At 38.1% G+C, this 15,286-nt stretch overlaps 1 protein-coding gene across 3 annotated transcripts in view; it reads left to right on the forward strand.

Annotated features, from left to right (window-relative positions):
* Positions 1–15,286, forward strand: part of fstl5 (follistatin-like 5) — a 247,596-nt gene that overhangs the window by 165,962 nt on the left and 66,348 nt on the right. For all 3 annotated transcript variants that reach the window (XM_036126902.1, XM_021320641.2, XM_021320642.2), the window contains exon 7: positions 1,932–2,098. In XM_036126902.1, coding sequence (XP_035982795.1) covers positions 1,932–2,098 — 167 coding nt within the window. The remainder of the gene's footprint in view (positions 1–1,931; positions 2,099–15,286) is intronic.

The raw sequence follows: 15,286 nt of genomic DNA on the forward strand, positions 1-15,286 counted from the left end.
CCTCTGGGGCTGATCAATGCAGGGTGTTGTGATTAAACGGAATAAATTATTGACACATTTTAGTAATTGTAGATACAATTTGTATTCAACATTGTATTGTATTTTGCATAAATATGTATTTTGATCATTGTTTGACATTTAAACTGTTGGACTTCTTTAGAGTTTATGCAGAGATTAGTTTCAGTTTCTTTCAAGCTGTTAAGTAGAAATTGTCAACCATTCAAAAGCAATAATTAACAAATTGAATGAATTGACTGTATCTGAGTGTTTGGGTTTTTTTAATGAATTGTGCCCTTTTCTTCTGCATATTGTATTTTTACATAGGGACAAGAATATCCTCAGTCTCTTGGATTAAGTTTTTTGGAGTTGAGGATTTTTGGGATATGGACACAAATATTTTTAGCCAACCTTTAGCTGTCATTTTTTTCTACTAGATTTCAAATTAAAACTTTCTTACCGCTGGTGATTATCTCTTTCACTGTAAAAATAGTCTTTAATTTATATAAATAATGCATAACCTAAAGCTAGTTGCTTCACACAAATCCAAAGCTGCTATCAAACCTGTTATTTTGTCATTTATAAATGCTTGATTTTGAATTAAACTATACATGCTGTGGACCGTGCAGTGACACCTGTAATATTTGATGCAGTCTGATGTAACTTCTTGCAAATACACACCAACTTCTTGGGGCTCATCATGGCCAATTTTTGTCAGCGGTTACAGAGTGGTTGGCTCAGACTTGTGGTCATTTTGGAGCAGAAGAGTAATGGTGCTGCATGTGTTTGGATATCAGAACGATAGAACAACAGGGATGTTCTTCTTTGTTTAGTTTACTGGTGCTTGTTGACTATAGTTTGTTTATTTGAATAAGTTAAGTATGGAGGCAATAGTTTTAATTGGGTTTTTATACAGCCTCACAAATTATAAATACGTTGACAAACGGTGTAATGATTGCAATTTCTTCTCGGAATGTCTAACTGGAAATCAGCACCAACCGTCTGATGGTGCCTGTCGGATTGGTCAAGATCTAACAGGTTTACAGAGTTCTCAGTTCAGACCCAACAAGCACAAATACTGCAGAATAAAGTAAAGTTTTAAAGCAGTCAAAAGCCATTGGTCTCCGAGTGACAGCGGCCTCTTTAATTAAAGGTGCCTGCATCGTTTTTCTCCGGGCTGTGGCAAGTGAGCACTGTCTGTTGGACCTTCTCTTTCATTAGATTTTGTATTTCATGCCCTGAGGAGCAGAACAAATTGAGTCTCTGTTTCCTTTTGCTCCATTGTTCATTACCCAAGAGAAAGATTAAAAATCATCATCCCACAGAGCGCATTACATAATACCAAGGAAGGGGTGTCCTTACAGTCTCTTTAAAAGCACCAGACGCACAGTAGCAGTGCTGTCCTATCTTCTGACCGGCCCTCTGTGGCTTTTATAATTAAATCACAATCGCAAAAAGAGGAATGTACTAATTCTGGCCATTTGAAGGGCTGTGTGGATGTACAAATTCCCCTCTTTCTCCCTTTCATTAAATGAAAATTAGCTTTGCTGCAATACAAAGTCTGGCTTGTGTTAATCTCGCAGGACGGTCAGCACGTTAAAAATACGCCAGCTTCAAGTTACAAAGCAGCACGAGTAAGATGAGATTTTCACTGTCAGCAGAAAAGCAGTGCAGCTGCTTCCTGAATAAGTTTTTTTTTTTTTTTTTTTTTACCTAAGGTATCAAATATTTAGAGGTCTGATCTTACCGACTTTCCAACGGTGGGCAAACTGCAGCGATTGTGCTAATTCAGCATATATCTGATCCCAGAAATAGGAAAAATACAATCAACATGAGTTTACGGTATTCCTTTTGTTGTATTAGGCCATTTTAGTGTTGCATATCTGTTACTTGAATCTAATTCCTCACCTTTTCCCTATTTGTCTCCTAAACAGATGTGTACCTGCTCAACCTCCCAGAGGAGCAGAAAGTCAGCATCACAACAGTTACGGCTGGTCAGAGCGCCGTGTTGACCTGCGCCATCACAGGAGAGCGGAGGCCTCCTATTTTATGGAAAAGGAACAATCAGTATCTAAACTCCCTGAACCTGGAGGACCTCAATGTAAGAATTCAATTAAATTTTATTTATATAGCTCCAATTCATAACTCGTGTCATCTCAAGGCTCTTTACAAAGACAAATTCAATCAGATCTTCCAGACAGATTGATCAGAAAGTTTCCTCTCTAAGGAAACCCAGCAGATTGCATCAAGTCTCTCCAAGCAGCATTCACTCCTCCTGAAAGAGCGTAGAGCCACAGTGGACAGCCGTCTGCATTGTTGATGGCTTTGCAGCAATCCCTCATACTGAGCATGCAAGAGCCTATTATCATTATTTGCTGTATTTTTAATTGTTTTAGATGTAAATGTAGACTAAGGCAGAGTACTTGCTCTAGAACGTCATACCTGCATTAAAAGGTTATGAGTGACTCTAGGTGGACAGTGGAAATGATTTTACACACAGTATTCTGTTCTTTAGTTTGATTTGTTTGAAGTCGAAAATACTTGCAGATAATTCAACATTTAGAAACTTAGTAAAGAACTTAAAGTATGACGGCCAAGCTGTTTCAAGATGGAGGAAACCTTTGACTGTTGATAGAAGGGTACAGGGCATGAGCCATTTAACCTCCAGTGGAATACCACCATTCTGTGGTTGTTACTTTCTTTTCAGTTGTGATTATATAAGAAAGAAGAACAAAGAAAATCATACTTGTCAATAACTATTATTGTCATTGCTATATCCTACAATGAACCTGTGTCCAGCAAAGAACCAACCAATGATCCTGAGTGGCAGAACTAACAGATAAAATTGGCCTTGCCTGGCTGTTCACATGCATGTTGCCTAGTTTGAAAGGTGGACACTGGTCCACTCTGCTGTGATGTGGACCCTTTGACATGTGCTACATATGTAAACAGCGCCATGAACAAGAAAGCCCCTGTCCTACAAACGATATTCCCTGATGGCACAGGTATCTTTCAGAGGAATAATGCTTCCTGCTGCACGACAAGAAATAGTTTGATAAGGATCTGAGGGAACATGACAATAAATCTAACTCGATGTGGCCTTCTATCCCCCCCCAGATATCATTTAAATCATGATTATGTAGGATATGCCAGACAAACAAGGCTGGTCCATGGTGGCCCCACCTGTCACGTTATAGAACTGAAATGCAGCTACTAAAGCGTTTAGTAGCTGCATTTCATTACCTTACATTACAGCAGACCCTCAGATTTTGTTCAGTCGGCAGATAAAAAGACTCACAAACTTCTTATTACTCAACGAGGAGTCATGCAGTTATGTCTAATGTTTTGCACAGATTTAAATTTACGTGTATTTGTGTTGAAATAACAGCGAGTCTTTTCTTCATCATGTTTCACAAACAACGCAGCCTAGACAAAGTGCTTTTAATAAGATAAAAAAGCAGGATGCAGTGAATAAAAACAATGAAAAATGAACAAGAGAGCTTTGCTCAACGAAGCTAAGCATGCTCACAATGTTAATAAATCTGTAGTCAACAGAGGTGAAGCTGGTTTGATGGACTGAGAAAACTGCAAATATGTACATAATGAGTAGAGCCGTGACGTAGACACACACACCAGGCAGCATAAATTCTGGTTTGAGGTTTATCCCAAAACTCAATATTGAAATGTTTTCCTCTCCGATGGTCGTCACCAATAATTCAAACTTCAGAGAGCTAAATGACATTCTTGGCCATTCATGACTTGATATTTAAAATACAATTAAAAAGTGGTTGAAGACTGTGAGTCATCATGAGACAGCAGTGTGAACGTTATTTCATGGGCACATCTGTGAAATAAAATGTAGAGTTTCCAGATGGTTTCTCCTACAGGCAGCATTAATAGTTAAAGTGTAGGAGCTAAAATCAAGCTTTGTGGATCTTTATACCTCACTTTGATAGCGTCCAAACTTTTTGTCACATGAACCAAAATGGTCTAGTTAAAAGTGCTTGTAGGCCAAAAAAATTATTGTTTAAAAAAAACAACAAATATAGCAAGCGTTATATTGGGACATATTCTTATCTATTCATTATAAACCAAACATGCAACCTTTTAATGAATCAGAGGGTCAGATTTTCAGTTGGAAAAGGACGTGTAAATCATTGTAGAACTAAAACTTAAAAGGTTTTTCACATTTGCTTATTCAGTGGAAAGATGTCTAGATGGCAAATTCTTTTGGGCTCTATTGAAAAATTAATATTAACAAAAAACATTGTCTGTTGTCAATAATAAGAATAATAAGATCACTATTTATTTAAAAAATACTTGCTGTATTTAGCCAAGTTTAATTTTAAAAGCAAATTTGTGTGCACCAAAGTCTGATTTTGAGGAAAAGTCATGTGGGTTTATTGACTTTGAAATTCGAGACTACACAAACATCTTGGTTAATATAACACAAGTACTTAGTGTTTTACCTAACATTTAATTTATCTGTGATAATTTTGCCCTAATTAAAACTAAAGGAGTATCCACTAACATCAACCGCCTGTGTGCTGGAGGGCTTTTTTAAACTGCAGTCGGGGGGGTCTCACAGTCCAGGGGTCGCAAATGGCCCCAGTTTCTATTTTCGGACATACATGATTTCAAGACCTAATTTGTTCTGGAGTTGCCTATTATTTTGAGTCTGTTAAGTAGAATTATGAGATTGTCTGTATAAAAAACTACGCTTGAGTCCCAAAACATAATGATAGTTTGTTCATATTCATGTTGATCATTACCAATCTTGTTTGATGCCGTCTCTGTGCTCTGATTGGATCCTAACCCCTGTGGCGGAGTCTATGCAGCTCAGATCGCCTCAGTGTTTAAATGCCAACACCGGATGTCAGCATTTATGCTGTTTTTTCACATTTTGTGACCTGATTCTCTGTTTTGTGCACCATTGTTGCATGTTTGGTTTCACAAATCCAAGATGCTTTGAGACTTGATGACATTCTTCTTCTACTGCACCGGTGGGCGGTACTGAAATGAATTTCCGCCATGGAGGATAAATAAAGCAAAAGCAATTGGATTTTGTTGAAGGAGGGAGGTTTGTGGTGTTGGCCGTGTGGCTGTGACGATATTACGGTCAAGATAACCCAAAAAAGACGGTTAGGCTCTTGTTATTCATTCTATTGCTGGTCTACCAGGCAAACATGGGAACATTGGTTTTAACTTGCATGTGTGGATCTTCCACTTGTTCTGCAAAATTAGTCTTTATAGTGTGCATCTGTGACTAGATTAATGTTTTACTGCACTAATTTGGAAGGGTGAAAATGTTCTACATGGAAAGCAGTATGTTTATCTTTGATGTGATTTGTGGCACGAGGACTAACTTCAGTAAGACGTGTGGACTCTTTGGGACCAGAATAGCTACAACACCTACTGCACATTTTAGAATATGTTTTAAGTATTTAAAATGTTTACTCACTTGAGAAGCTTTTCAAACGCCTTACTTTAAAACATTAAATCAAAAAGAGGTCTGTAGTCAGGCAGCATGGAAACCTTGAGGTCATCTCTCAGAATCAGAGTCGGCTTCCTTTGCCAGGTATGTGTACACGTACGAGGAATTTTAACAGCAGCAACACTGAAAGCAGCGTTAAATGGCCATCTGAAGAAAAAAGCTAACATTATTCAACACACGGACTTGTTTTTTTCCCAAAATCCTGAGAGAGTTTTCAATGATTGTGCTGCTTCCGGCTCCAAAAAGAAACTCCTCTGTTTTAGTCGTGAGATGTTTTCCCACCAAGAAGGACTCCGAGGCAGCAATACCTCCATTCTGATGTGTTGGCAGTACCCAACAATTTTAGCATATTTTCTCTTACTGTGCGTCTGGGCTTTGTGTTGTACGACTGACAATAATCCAATATGTCAGGATGTGTTCTTGTCGACTGTGTTCAGAAAATGGTGGGAGTGACAGAGACAAAGAGAGGAGATGAAAGGGGATACCTAAGGGCTTCAGCCCAAGAGGAAGGACCTACTTTTAGAACAGTGTGTGTGTGTTGATCTGTACGCACATCCCGAGGATGACATTTGTCTTACTCTCCTCCACATCAAAAGAAGCAAGTAAACTCATGCGATGAAGTTCAGATGCATTTCCAATTTGCCTTAACCTTTGTCTGGTTTTCTGTGAAAACAGGCCAAGATGAGCCTGATTCTGCAGCGCATAATTAAGCCAACTGTGTCGCAGTAGATAAAGGGAATCCAGCAAAGCCTCTAATGTTGCATTAAATGTCGATGACCCTTAAAATGAGGAAGAGGCACCCAGCTGTTGCCAGTCATCCTCGGCACCATAAGCTGCCTGTAAAACAGTGTGCTGGTTCTGTTTGTTGGTGATGTGTGTTAGCCATAAAAAGCAGTGCCAACACCGCACATATGAGTCCAACAGCTTATCTGCCATACGCTTTATTTAGTCATTCTCTGTAGTATAATTGTGTGCTTTTAGACAATCCGAGGGCAAACCAGCTGTAAACCAGCAGTGCTGTGAATATCTTTAGAAGAATTTGCAAAGTGAGACAAAGCTTCATGGGGTCAATAGAAGCTTTTGTGTTTTTTTTTTTCTTTGTTTTGTTTTGTTTTTCCAGGAAACAACTTTTTCTCTTGTTTTCGTAGCTTCAATACAACTAGCTTTTGTTTCATCGTTTGATTTTGCCTGAAGACACGTAGCAATGTTCGGAGTCCTGACCACGGGTGGTCTCTGACTGCTCTTTGCACATCCTTGTCTGTTCCCTGAGTGATGAATATCAGATCCTGCTCTGTGTGTTTTTAATTCAAATGTCAACTGAGGGATGAAAGCGTCTGCTGTCAAGAGATGTTCATTATTCTAGGGAAGGCTTTGTCAGAGGGTTCTTCTGTAATGACTATAATGACTACATGAAGCCAACATTCAGACGCCTCATTTTTCAGTTCTTCTCTTTGGGCTTTTTAACACTCGTCCTTGTAAAGGAAAACATAATTAAGCTAATGTGTAGCAAATAACACTGATGCATCAAATTAAAATGCTTTAAGATGTTCTAAAACATGGAATGGAGCTCTGGTCCATCCTTATGTCAGTCGTCCCCCAGATCTCGTTGCAACTCTAAGGGGTGCCTGTTTTGCATAATTAGCACACTTAACCATGTGGGGGCCGATTCACTGCCCACGCGATTGAGGCACCTGATTACAAACCATTTACAAATACTGAGTCCACTGAAAGTAATGTAGAATAGCATGGATTTGCAAATATACATGCACCAACAATAGGTTAGAACTACTACCTTAACTGAAAATCACTTAGTTTAGGCAGAATAAGGCTGTTTTTTTTTTTCTGGCTACAAGTAAAGCTGCATAAGCATTAAACCTGATCTCAGGTAATGTGTGTTTTCTGACCCAGTAATAGACTGAACTACCTCAGCCCCCTTCAAGCCGCACTAAGATCATAGCATTGTGGGTTCTCAGAATCCCCGTTCCCCAGGGAGATTGTGTTGGTTCATTATCATGGTGGCAGCATGTCTGGGTGTGGCATGGAGAAGCCTGGTAGCAGCAGCGGCAGTTCCTCCATCATCCGTGGCTGTTGCTCAAAGTGTGGATTGATCACTGGAGAATCTGAAGCAGAGGAGGTCAGACTGACACCAGGTTGGTGAGGCTAGTAATTTATTTATTGGCTGCAACGTACAGTATATTGTTTTCCACAGCTGCTCTGGCTGCAACCCAGCTCCTCTCAATTACCTGCTGTAGCAAACAACGTTCAGTCTCCAAACTAATAAAGTGTCATAGGCCCCTCGCATATGGAAATCAGTAAGCGTGGTAGAAAACACACACGTCTCCAAATTGCTCATACAGGCAGACTAGAAGTGACCGGAGTTTGCAGCAGTTAAAATTGAAAAGGTAGTTTTTCACTGCCAAAGAAAAGTCCTGGCTTCATATCTGCCGGGAGAGGGACAAATCAGACATGGAGGAAGAAGGAAGTGCTGCTTTACAGTAACCCCAGTGTGGTCAGCTCCCACTGATCAATATAGCAGAGTAACATGACATCTAGCTATTATAGCGTTCACTAATCAATCGGTGTCATATTGTATGTGAAGAACTGAATACTTTCTTCCTGGGAGCAGCATTTTATACATACTGAATCAGAAGATTTGTTTGTATTAGGATTAAACTTTATTTAGAACAAACAACAAGATTAGTTAAGACTTAAATCAAAATTTACAGATTGAAGAAATCTTATTAGTATAATCAAGAATTCATTTTAATATATTGAGCAATGTGTTTGCCACCAATTAATTAAATAAATAAAATTGACTGCAGTCATTCCACATACTGGTAAAACTGGGAACTTAAATTAGAAAATATTTTATGTTCTAGTTTTTATATCAATCTCTGAGTTTAACAGTGGTAAAGAATATTTTTTGGAAATCTGAAAGAGGATCTTTTTAGTCTTCTGAACCATTTGGATTCATTTGGTTTCCATAAATGCAGATGTGTGATTCCTGCTTTCATTGAAGGAGCCTCCACTGTGGCATTGAAAGAAAAACAAAGAATACAATTGTGTGTGAACTATAGACCAAATATATGGAAATTGTGGCACTAGTGGCCAATATGTTTCTTCTATAGTTGAAGCTGGACAGGGAAATCACTCCAATCCAGGTTGGACAGCACATTTAATAGTTACGCTAAGGGAAAAAAAAAAAACTTTTCTGACTGACGATCAGTAGATGCTGGACACTGGTTCTAACCCAGTCAGATGAAAGCGGTTGAACACACAGATTCAGACCAGGGAGCACACTTTAGTCTGACTCATAATTTTAAACAATGGTTGTCATTTTGCAGTATTATCAGAAAACTTGGCCAAGCTCCACTAATTAACAAAAATAACAATCTATCACTTTCTCCGTGATGAGCTTCTGGCTGCATTGTCATCTTGTCACCTATTCTCCTTTAATATAAAACACATAATCTCACAACTGAATAAACAGCATTCAAATTTAGAGTTTGATACAATTGCAAATGGCCTATATTGTGCTTTATCAAGTCCTGAGGACCCCTAAAGCACTTTACGCTACTCCTTCAGCCATTTAGTCACACCCTGATGGTGGTGAGCTAAATTGTAGCCACAGCTGCCCTGGGGATGGCTGACAGAAGCAGGGCTGCCATACAATCAGCGCAACCAGATCCTCTGACCCCCGGCAGCAGGTAAAGCAGGTAAAGTGTCTTGCCCAAGGACATAATGACTGAGACAGATAGAGGAGGGGTTTGAACTATCTTATTTATAGAAGCAAACTCTTGAAATATGTTTTAAAACGTGTATTTCTGTAGTAAAAAAAAAGAAAAATCATAATAATTATCAGTTTGTAAACTTAACATGTCTGATGTGAAACATGAAAAATGCCATGCCGGTTTACACCGTTATAGGTTGTTGTTTGAAATGGAAAATCCTTTGCTACAAGTTAAAAACAGTCTAATTGGAAATAGGCTGTGTGGAGTTGCTTCTGGAAAAGTTTACTCTGAGGTTTAGATATGTGCAAACATGTAGACAGATTAGACATCCATAGAATAAGATAAGCAGTGACACGTTTCTCCTATGGATGTGACGTGAGGGACGTTACCCCTCTGGCCATGTAATTTAGATTTAGGCATGTAACCTTAACTCGAGCCTCTTCTTCCTTTGGACTATGACAGTGTTGTTTTGTTGTAATCTTTCTCTGCCTTATTTAGATTAAAGCGCTAAATTCTGACTCTAAATTAGAGTCGTCCTCAGAAGGTTTTTCTATTAGAGTGTGGCTGTTTTCGGACAGGCACACTAACAACACAAATGTTAACAGGATAGATGATAGTTTAAGTTCAGCCAACATAATACTTATCAGTCTAATAATAAGGTTATGCACTCTTCTTATGCCACCTGCGTGGTTTACTTTGTCTGAACTAGGAGTGATCTGGAGAAAAGACAAAGGGTGTGATGCCGATCATACAGGCAGCATCAGAATGACTATCACACCCAATGATTGAAAAATTATTTTAACAAATGAATATAATGTTTAATGTAACATGACACAAAAAAGGTCTTTCTTCTAGAAAAATCAGTCAGACAACCTTCTTTGATTTATTTGTGCCCTGAAACCAAAACTCAGTTTAATCAGTATTTAATACATCAAGGCATAATAAGCTCTATTTCCATACCTTAATCCATAATATTTTCAAAGCACATGCCTGATAACATCTTCATTTAACTAAGAGGTGAATCCAAAATGTGTTATGCAGCAGCCAAAATGTGGGATAGGATCTGCTTCATGACGTGAGCTGGAGTCGAAGAAAAACCCTAAATTTAAGAAATGTGTGCAGTACGGTGGGCATTTTGACTGAGGATGTTTTTGTGAGACCCGAGGGCGTCCTAAAATGTGCACCTTAGTGCACAATGGCTGCCATGCCTCTCCACCTTTCCTCTAAGTCAGACAAATAGGTGTCTGTAAGTAAAAAAGTAAGATTATTGAAGTTAATTAATCTCATTAATTAAGCAAAGAGGTGAAACTAATTTCCCACAGAGTGATATGTTTCAGAATCTTTATATCTGGTAATTTCTTATGATAATGGGTTACAGCAAATGAAAACCTCTTTTTTTGCATGATCCACTGCATGAATTTGTAAGTGTCATGTATCATGGAGAGCTGAATCATCTGAACACTACGGATAACCCTGTTACACGTGCACCTTGTTCAACCACACGTTTTCCTTCCACTTAACCTTCCATGAATAAAATTTTAACATTTCAGTATTAAAACATATATATATATATATATATATATATATATATATATCACTCCCCTCCCAAATAATCTATATAATTTTGAATGTATTCATATTTGAATGCAATGACTTAAAAAAAAATGGCACAAGGAATTCTGCAGTAATTGTAAACACACCAGCCTCTATTATTATTGAAAAAATAAACTGGAACTATTGAAAATAATTTTGCCATATATTGTTCTAACAGGTATTTGACAAAATGTGGAATAGCTCTTGAGTTTGTTTCCTAAGATAGAAAAACATCACAAGGAAATAACAAGGCGGCACTCTGCTGCTGTCTCTTTCATGTTAGACTGCTCGGATAAAAACACCTTATCAGTTAAAGGCACATGTCAGTCCGCTGGAGATTTGCCAAATACCACCTGGACACCCACCCACACGCAGTACTGTCATATTAACACTTGTCAATTTAACAATCTGAAACAAACACTTGAAACAAACACAGGAAAATGTAAAATGCCTTCAGGAAATCCTAAAAAATATTGGAGAAAGGTGCAGCCAGAAGCCTGTAGGCACCACTGATGACACCGGAAGTTTACCTACACTGTAAAAGTGGAAAGGGGAAATCTGTACTAACCATTGCAACCATAAAGACAGATTAGAGCAAAATGTGCTTTAATCAAATCCTAACAAAAGCGCTTGACACTTATTTAAAGGTATTTAGCCACGTAATATCCTTGTAAAAAATAACAAAATCTGTTTGATCATGATAAAATAAGGTTATATACACTAAGTCTCCATCTTGATAGTGTTTTGATAGTCTTTTTTAAGACAAAAGATAATCCCGTCTGGGGTGAAATCAAACAAATATAAACAGACGTGGCGCCATCTAGTGACAGTATGGCAGAACTATCATAATGGCGGTTTGAATGTAGATCAATTGTAAATAACGTCGAACTGACCCTCTGCAACGCCTCGCCGTAAAGTACCAGCTCAGTGTGATTGAAAACCAACCCTTATTAATAAAATAAACCGATCTAACAGCAACTTTAAGAGCCTCATATCAGAACATGTACTCACATCAGTCAACTCTGCGGTCACATCTGAGCCTCGGCAGGTTTAGCGTCCACTTCAGTGAACACCAACGTTCATACTGTATTCCCAGTGACAATCCAGTCTTTTCCGTCTTGTATTCTTATATTTTTGCATTTTTTTCACTGGATATTGGATCTTTCTTCATTATTTCGCCTGGAGATGCTAATAGCCGTTAGCCGATTCTTTGTTCTAACCCCTGCTGTGCATGCGCAGTGATAATAATAATAATAATAATAATAATAATAATAATAATAATAATAATAAAAAAACTGGCAAGGTGGCGGCCGCGGCTAGGCGAGGCGGCGGCGCCTCGCTGGAAAATCAACCCCGGTTGCATAGTATACCTTTAAATGAAAACTTTGTATGCAACCAGAGTGAGCTGCTGACATATTAAATAAATAAAAAAGTGAAATAACGTTTTATTTTAATTAAATACAAAAGTAATTTAGTAATTTAGAGGAAAACTAAATACATTCAAAATAAAAAAAACATTAAAGTACCAGGCTGGTACCTCTCAAAACATTGCATTTCTTTAATTTGTTTCTCCAATACTGCAATGCATGTTGGCTTTCTGATAGAGTTCCATGAAGCAACTGAGTTAATCTGTCTCTTCAGACTGAGAGCACTTCAAGTACTTTCAAAACGCATGCAATTTTGTGTGTGTTTTTTAAGTCTGTATTTTAAGTCCAAGTTTGCACCCTCTGCTGCTGTGTGGATTACCTCTAAACCCTACCAGCAGGTGATTCAGCATGATGCGCCACATCTTTGGCATCTACAGAACACTCTTCAGATCTGTGTGTAAAGCTGAACTACGGTTGGACTATGCAGTGGCTTAATCCAGATTTATTTTTGCTTCTCGAGCTTCCAGTCAATCATTGCCTTTCCATAAACCAGAATTAACTTCACATGCACCTGGCAACCACAAAAGCATTCTAAAATGCCTCGCAGACACATTTAGGATGATTGCTTGTTGAAACATTTGTGAGCTTCCACTGTTGGTATTGATTAGTCATATGCCTGTGACTACATGTTTGCTGTGTAATCCTGCAGGCGTTCCCAGTTTAGACCATGTTCTTTTTTTTTTTTTTTTTTTTTTTTGGAAGTTTGTGACCACATTCAGTTCTAGTAAATTGCACATTAATCCCACTAGGGAGCTTGCATCCCGCAGTCCAATAGAGTCTCGCTAAATTTTGACAAAGCAGCTTACTCTAATTCCATGAAGCTGACTGTTGCTGGCTGTTGCATCATCATCCAAGGCTGTCAGTAATTCAGTCCTCTCCCACTGGCCGAGCCGAAGACACATCCGTGTACTTTGAAGGCGTGCCAGTGTGTAAACATTCCTCTTACATCTACAGTTCAAGATATGGGGACGATACTGTTTTTTGTTCCAGCAGTGGTTTAAATGAGGAAAAGTGCATGTGACTTTTTTTTTTATCCTTCAGTATTGCATGCATCAAGTGGCATCTCAGGGTAAAACAGTGTGGTTCCAAGTTAGGGAATTAATTTCAATTAAATGTTTTCAGAAACAAGTCAAACAGTTAAATGCCATATTTTTTTGTATTGGAGTAAAATATCTCAAACGGAATGAGAAAATAGTAGAAGCTGAGCTGAATGTGTCCATTTTGGTCTTTTCCAGCATATATTTTATCTACTGTAGTGCACACCAGGTCATTTTAGGAGTTATTAGTATTATTTCTGCGTAGATGGGATCTGCGATCAAATGTATGTCATTAAAAAATCATTCAGCTTTGGTCTCTTTGAAGAATTAATTGCTTTTGTATTGCACTGTTTTAATTGGATAATATATTTTAATACTGTTTGAATTTGGGTCAAATTTGATAGCTAGCCTTTATTTACCTTTAAGGTGTTTTCAGAGCCTAGAAACAAGCTTCTGTATTTGTTAGAGTTTATTGTCTGCGGGGTTAAATTTGTGTTGAGCACAGGTCTTGTTTCACAGACACATTACAACTAAAAGACAAAATCAATAGTTCAAATCCTCACATTTAAAACTGTAAAATACAAACATCACACTAAGCCTCCTCCTGGCACCGGATATATTATGGTAGAAATTTGGGGTGCTCTTTTTTGTTTTACTGATTCTAAATTGGACATTGCTGTCTTTGTACCATAATATTCAATTAAATTAAATTACATTTTATTTATATAGCACCAATTCATGACACACGTCATATCAAGATACTTTACAAAGTCAAATTATATCAGATTATACAGCTTGGGTCAGAAAGTTTCCTCTCTAAGGAAACCCAGCAGGTTGCATCAAGTCTCTCCAAGCAGCATTCACTCCTCCTGAAAGAGCGTAGAGCCACAGTGGACCAAACTCTCTCATTCTTGTCTTCATGGACCTTGCTTTGTGCTCTGGTGCACATTCATGTTGGCACAGGAAGTGGCCATCTCCAAACTATTTCCACAAAGTTGGGAGCACGGAGTTGTCCAAAATCTCTTGGTATGCTGAAGCTTTCAGAGTTCATGCCAATGCAAGTTCTCAGTTATCTGGGTCATGGCAACAGCAAATGAACTTAAATTGGAGGCAACTGGACTTGCGCTCAACTGGACTGCCATACCACTGACAGCTGACTGTGGGAACTTTAGGAGAGTGGAAATTTCACGACTGGATTTATTTCCCAGGTGGCGTCCTATCACAGAACCACACTGGAATTCAAATGGCTCCTGAGAACGAGCCATTGTTTCACAAATGTTTGCTGAAACTATCAACATTTCCTAGGGGTTTAATTTTTATCCACCTGTTGCCAAGAAAAGTGTTGGAATACCTGGTTTAGATCATTTGCGTGGGACAGGAATATACTATATATAGAACATGATCTTTGGTGCACAGTAATATTTAAAAGATTTTCAGGTTATTATCTATTCATCACATTTCTATGTATACACACATAACACTCCAAAATAAATTCAATTCAGTTTGTTTACATAGCACCGATTCAAAAACTATCATCTTAAGTCCCTATACAAAGACAATAAATGTACATGAAAAAATAAAACATCACCGCTCTATCCCGTACATTAGTAAATGTAAAGATCTCTTCCATTTAGTTGTGCTTGCGTAACTGCTAAAATACCCTTACCCTTCAGTATTTACTAATCAGGTCATTTATCTGTTAATCTATAGTTGTGTAAACAAATAAAAAACATTCTTTTATTTTTTTATGATGTCTACATTACATTAACCAAAGCCTATGTAGCCATTTGGTGCCAGTGAGTAATGTTTGCACCGCCGTCTAGTAATACTTGTCATATAAAATCAAGATGTTGACTAGATAAGTTTTATTGACCTCTGTAAAAGTTTGTGTGACCTGAAACGAATGTGGACAACAAGAACTGTTTCTTTCTGTCCAGCTTACCCTGCAGAACTGTGTGTATTTCTGCCCAGAGGGGTTTATTTTTACTGACAGTCCAGAAATGGAAG

The sequence above is a fragment of the Fundulus heteroclitus genome, chromosome 23 (genome assembly GCF_011125445.2).
Source record: "Fundulus heteroclitus isolate FHET01 chromosome 23, MU-UCD_Fhet_4.1, whole genome shotgun sequence".
Taxonomy (NCBI): domain Eukaryota; kingdom Metazoa; phylum Chordata; class Actinopteri; order Cyprinodontiformes; family Fundulidae; genus Fundulus; species Fundulus heteroclitus.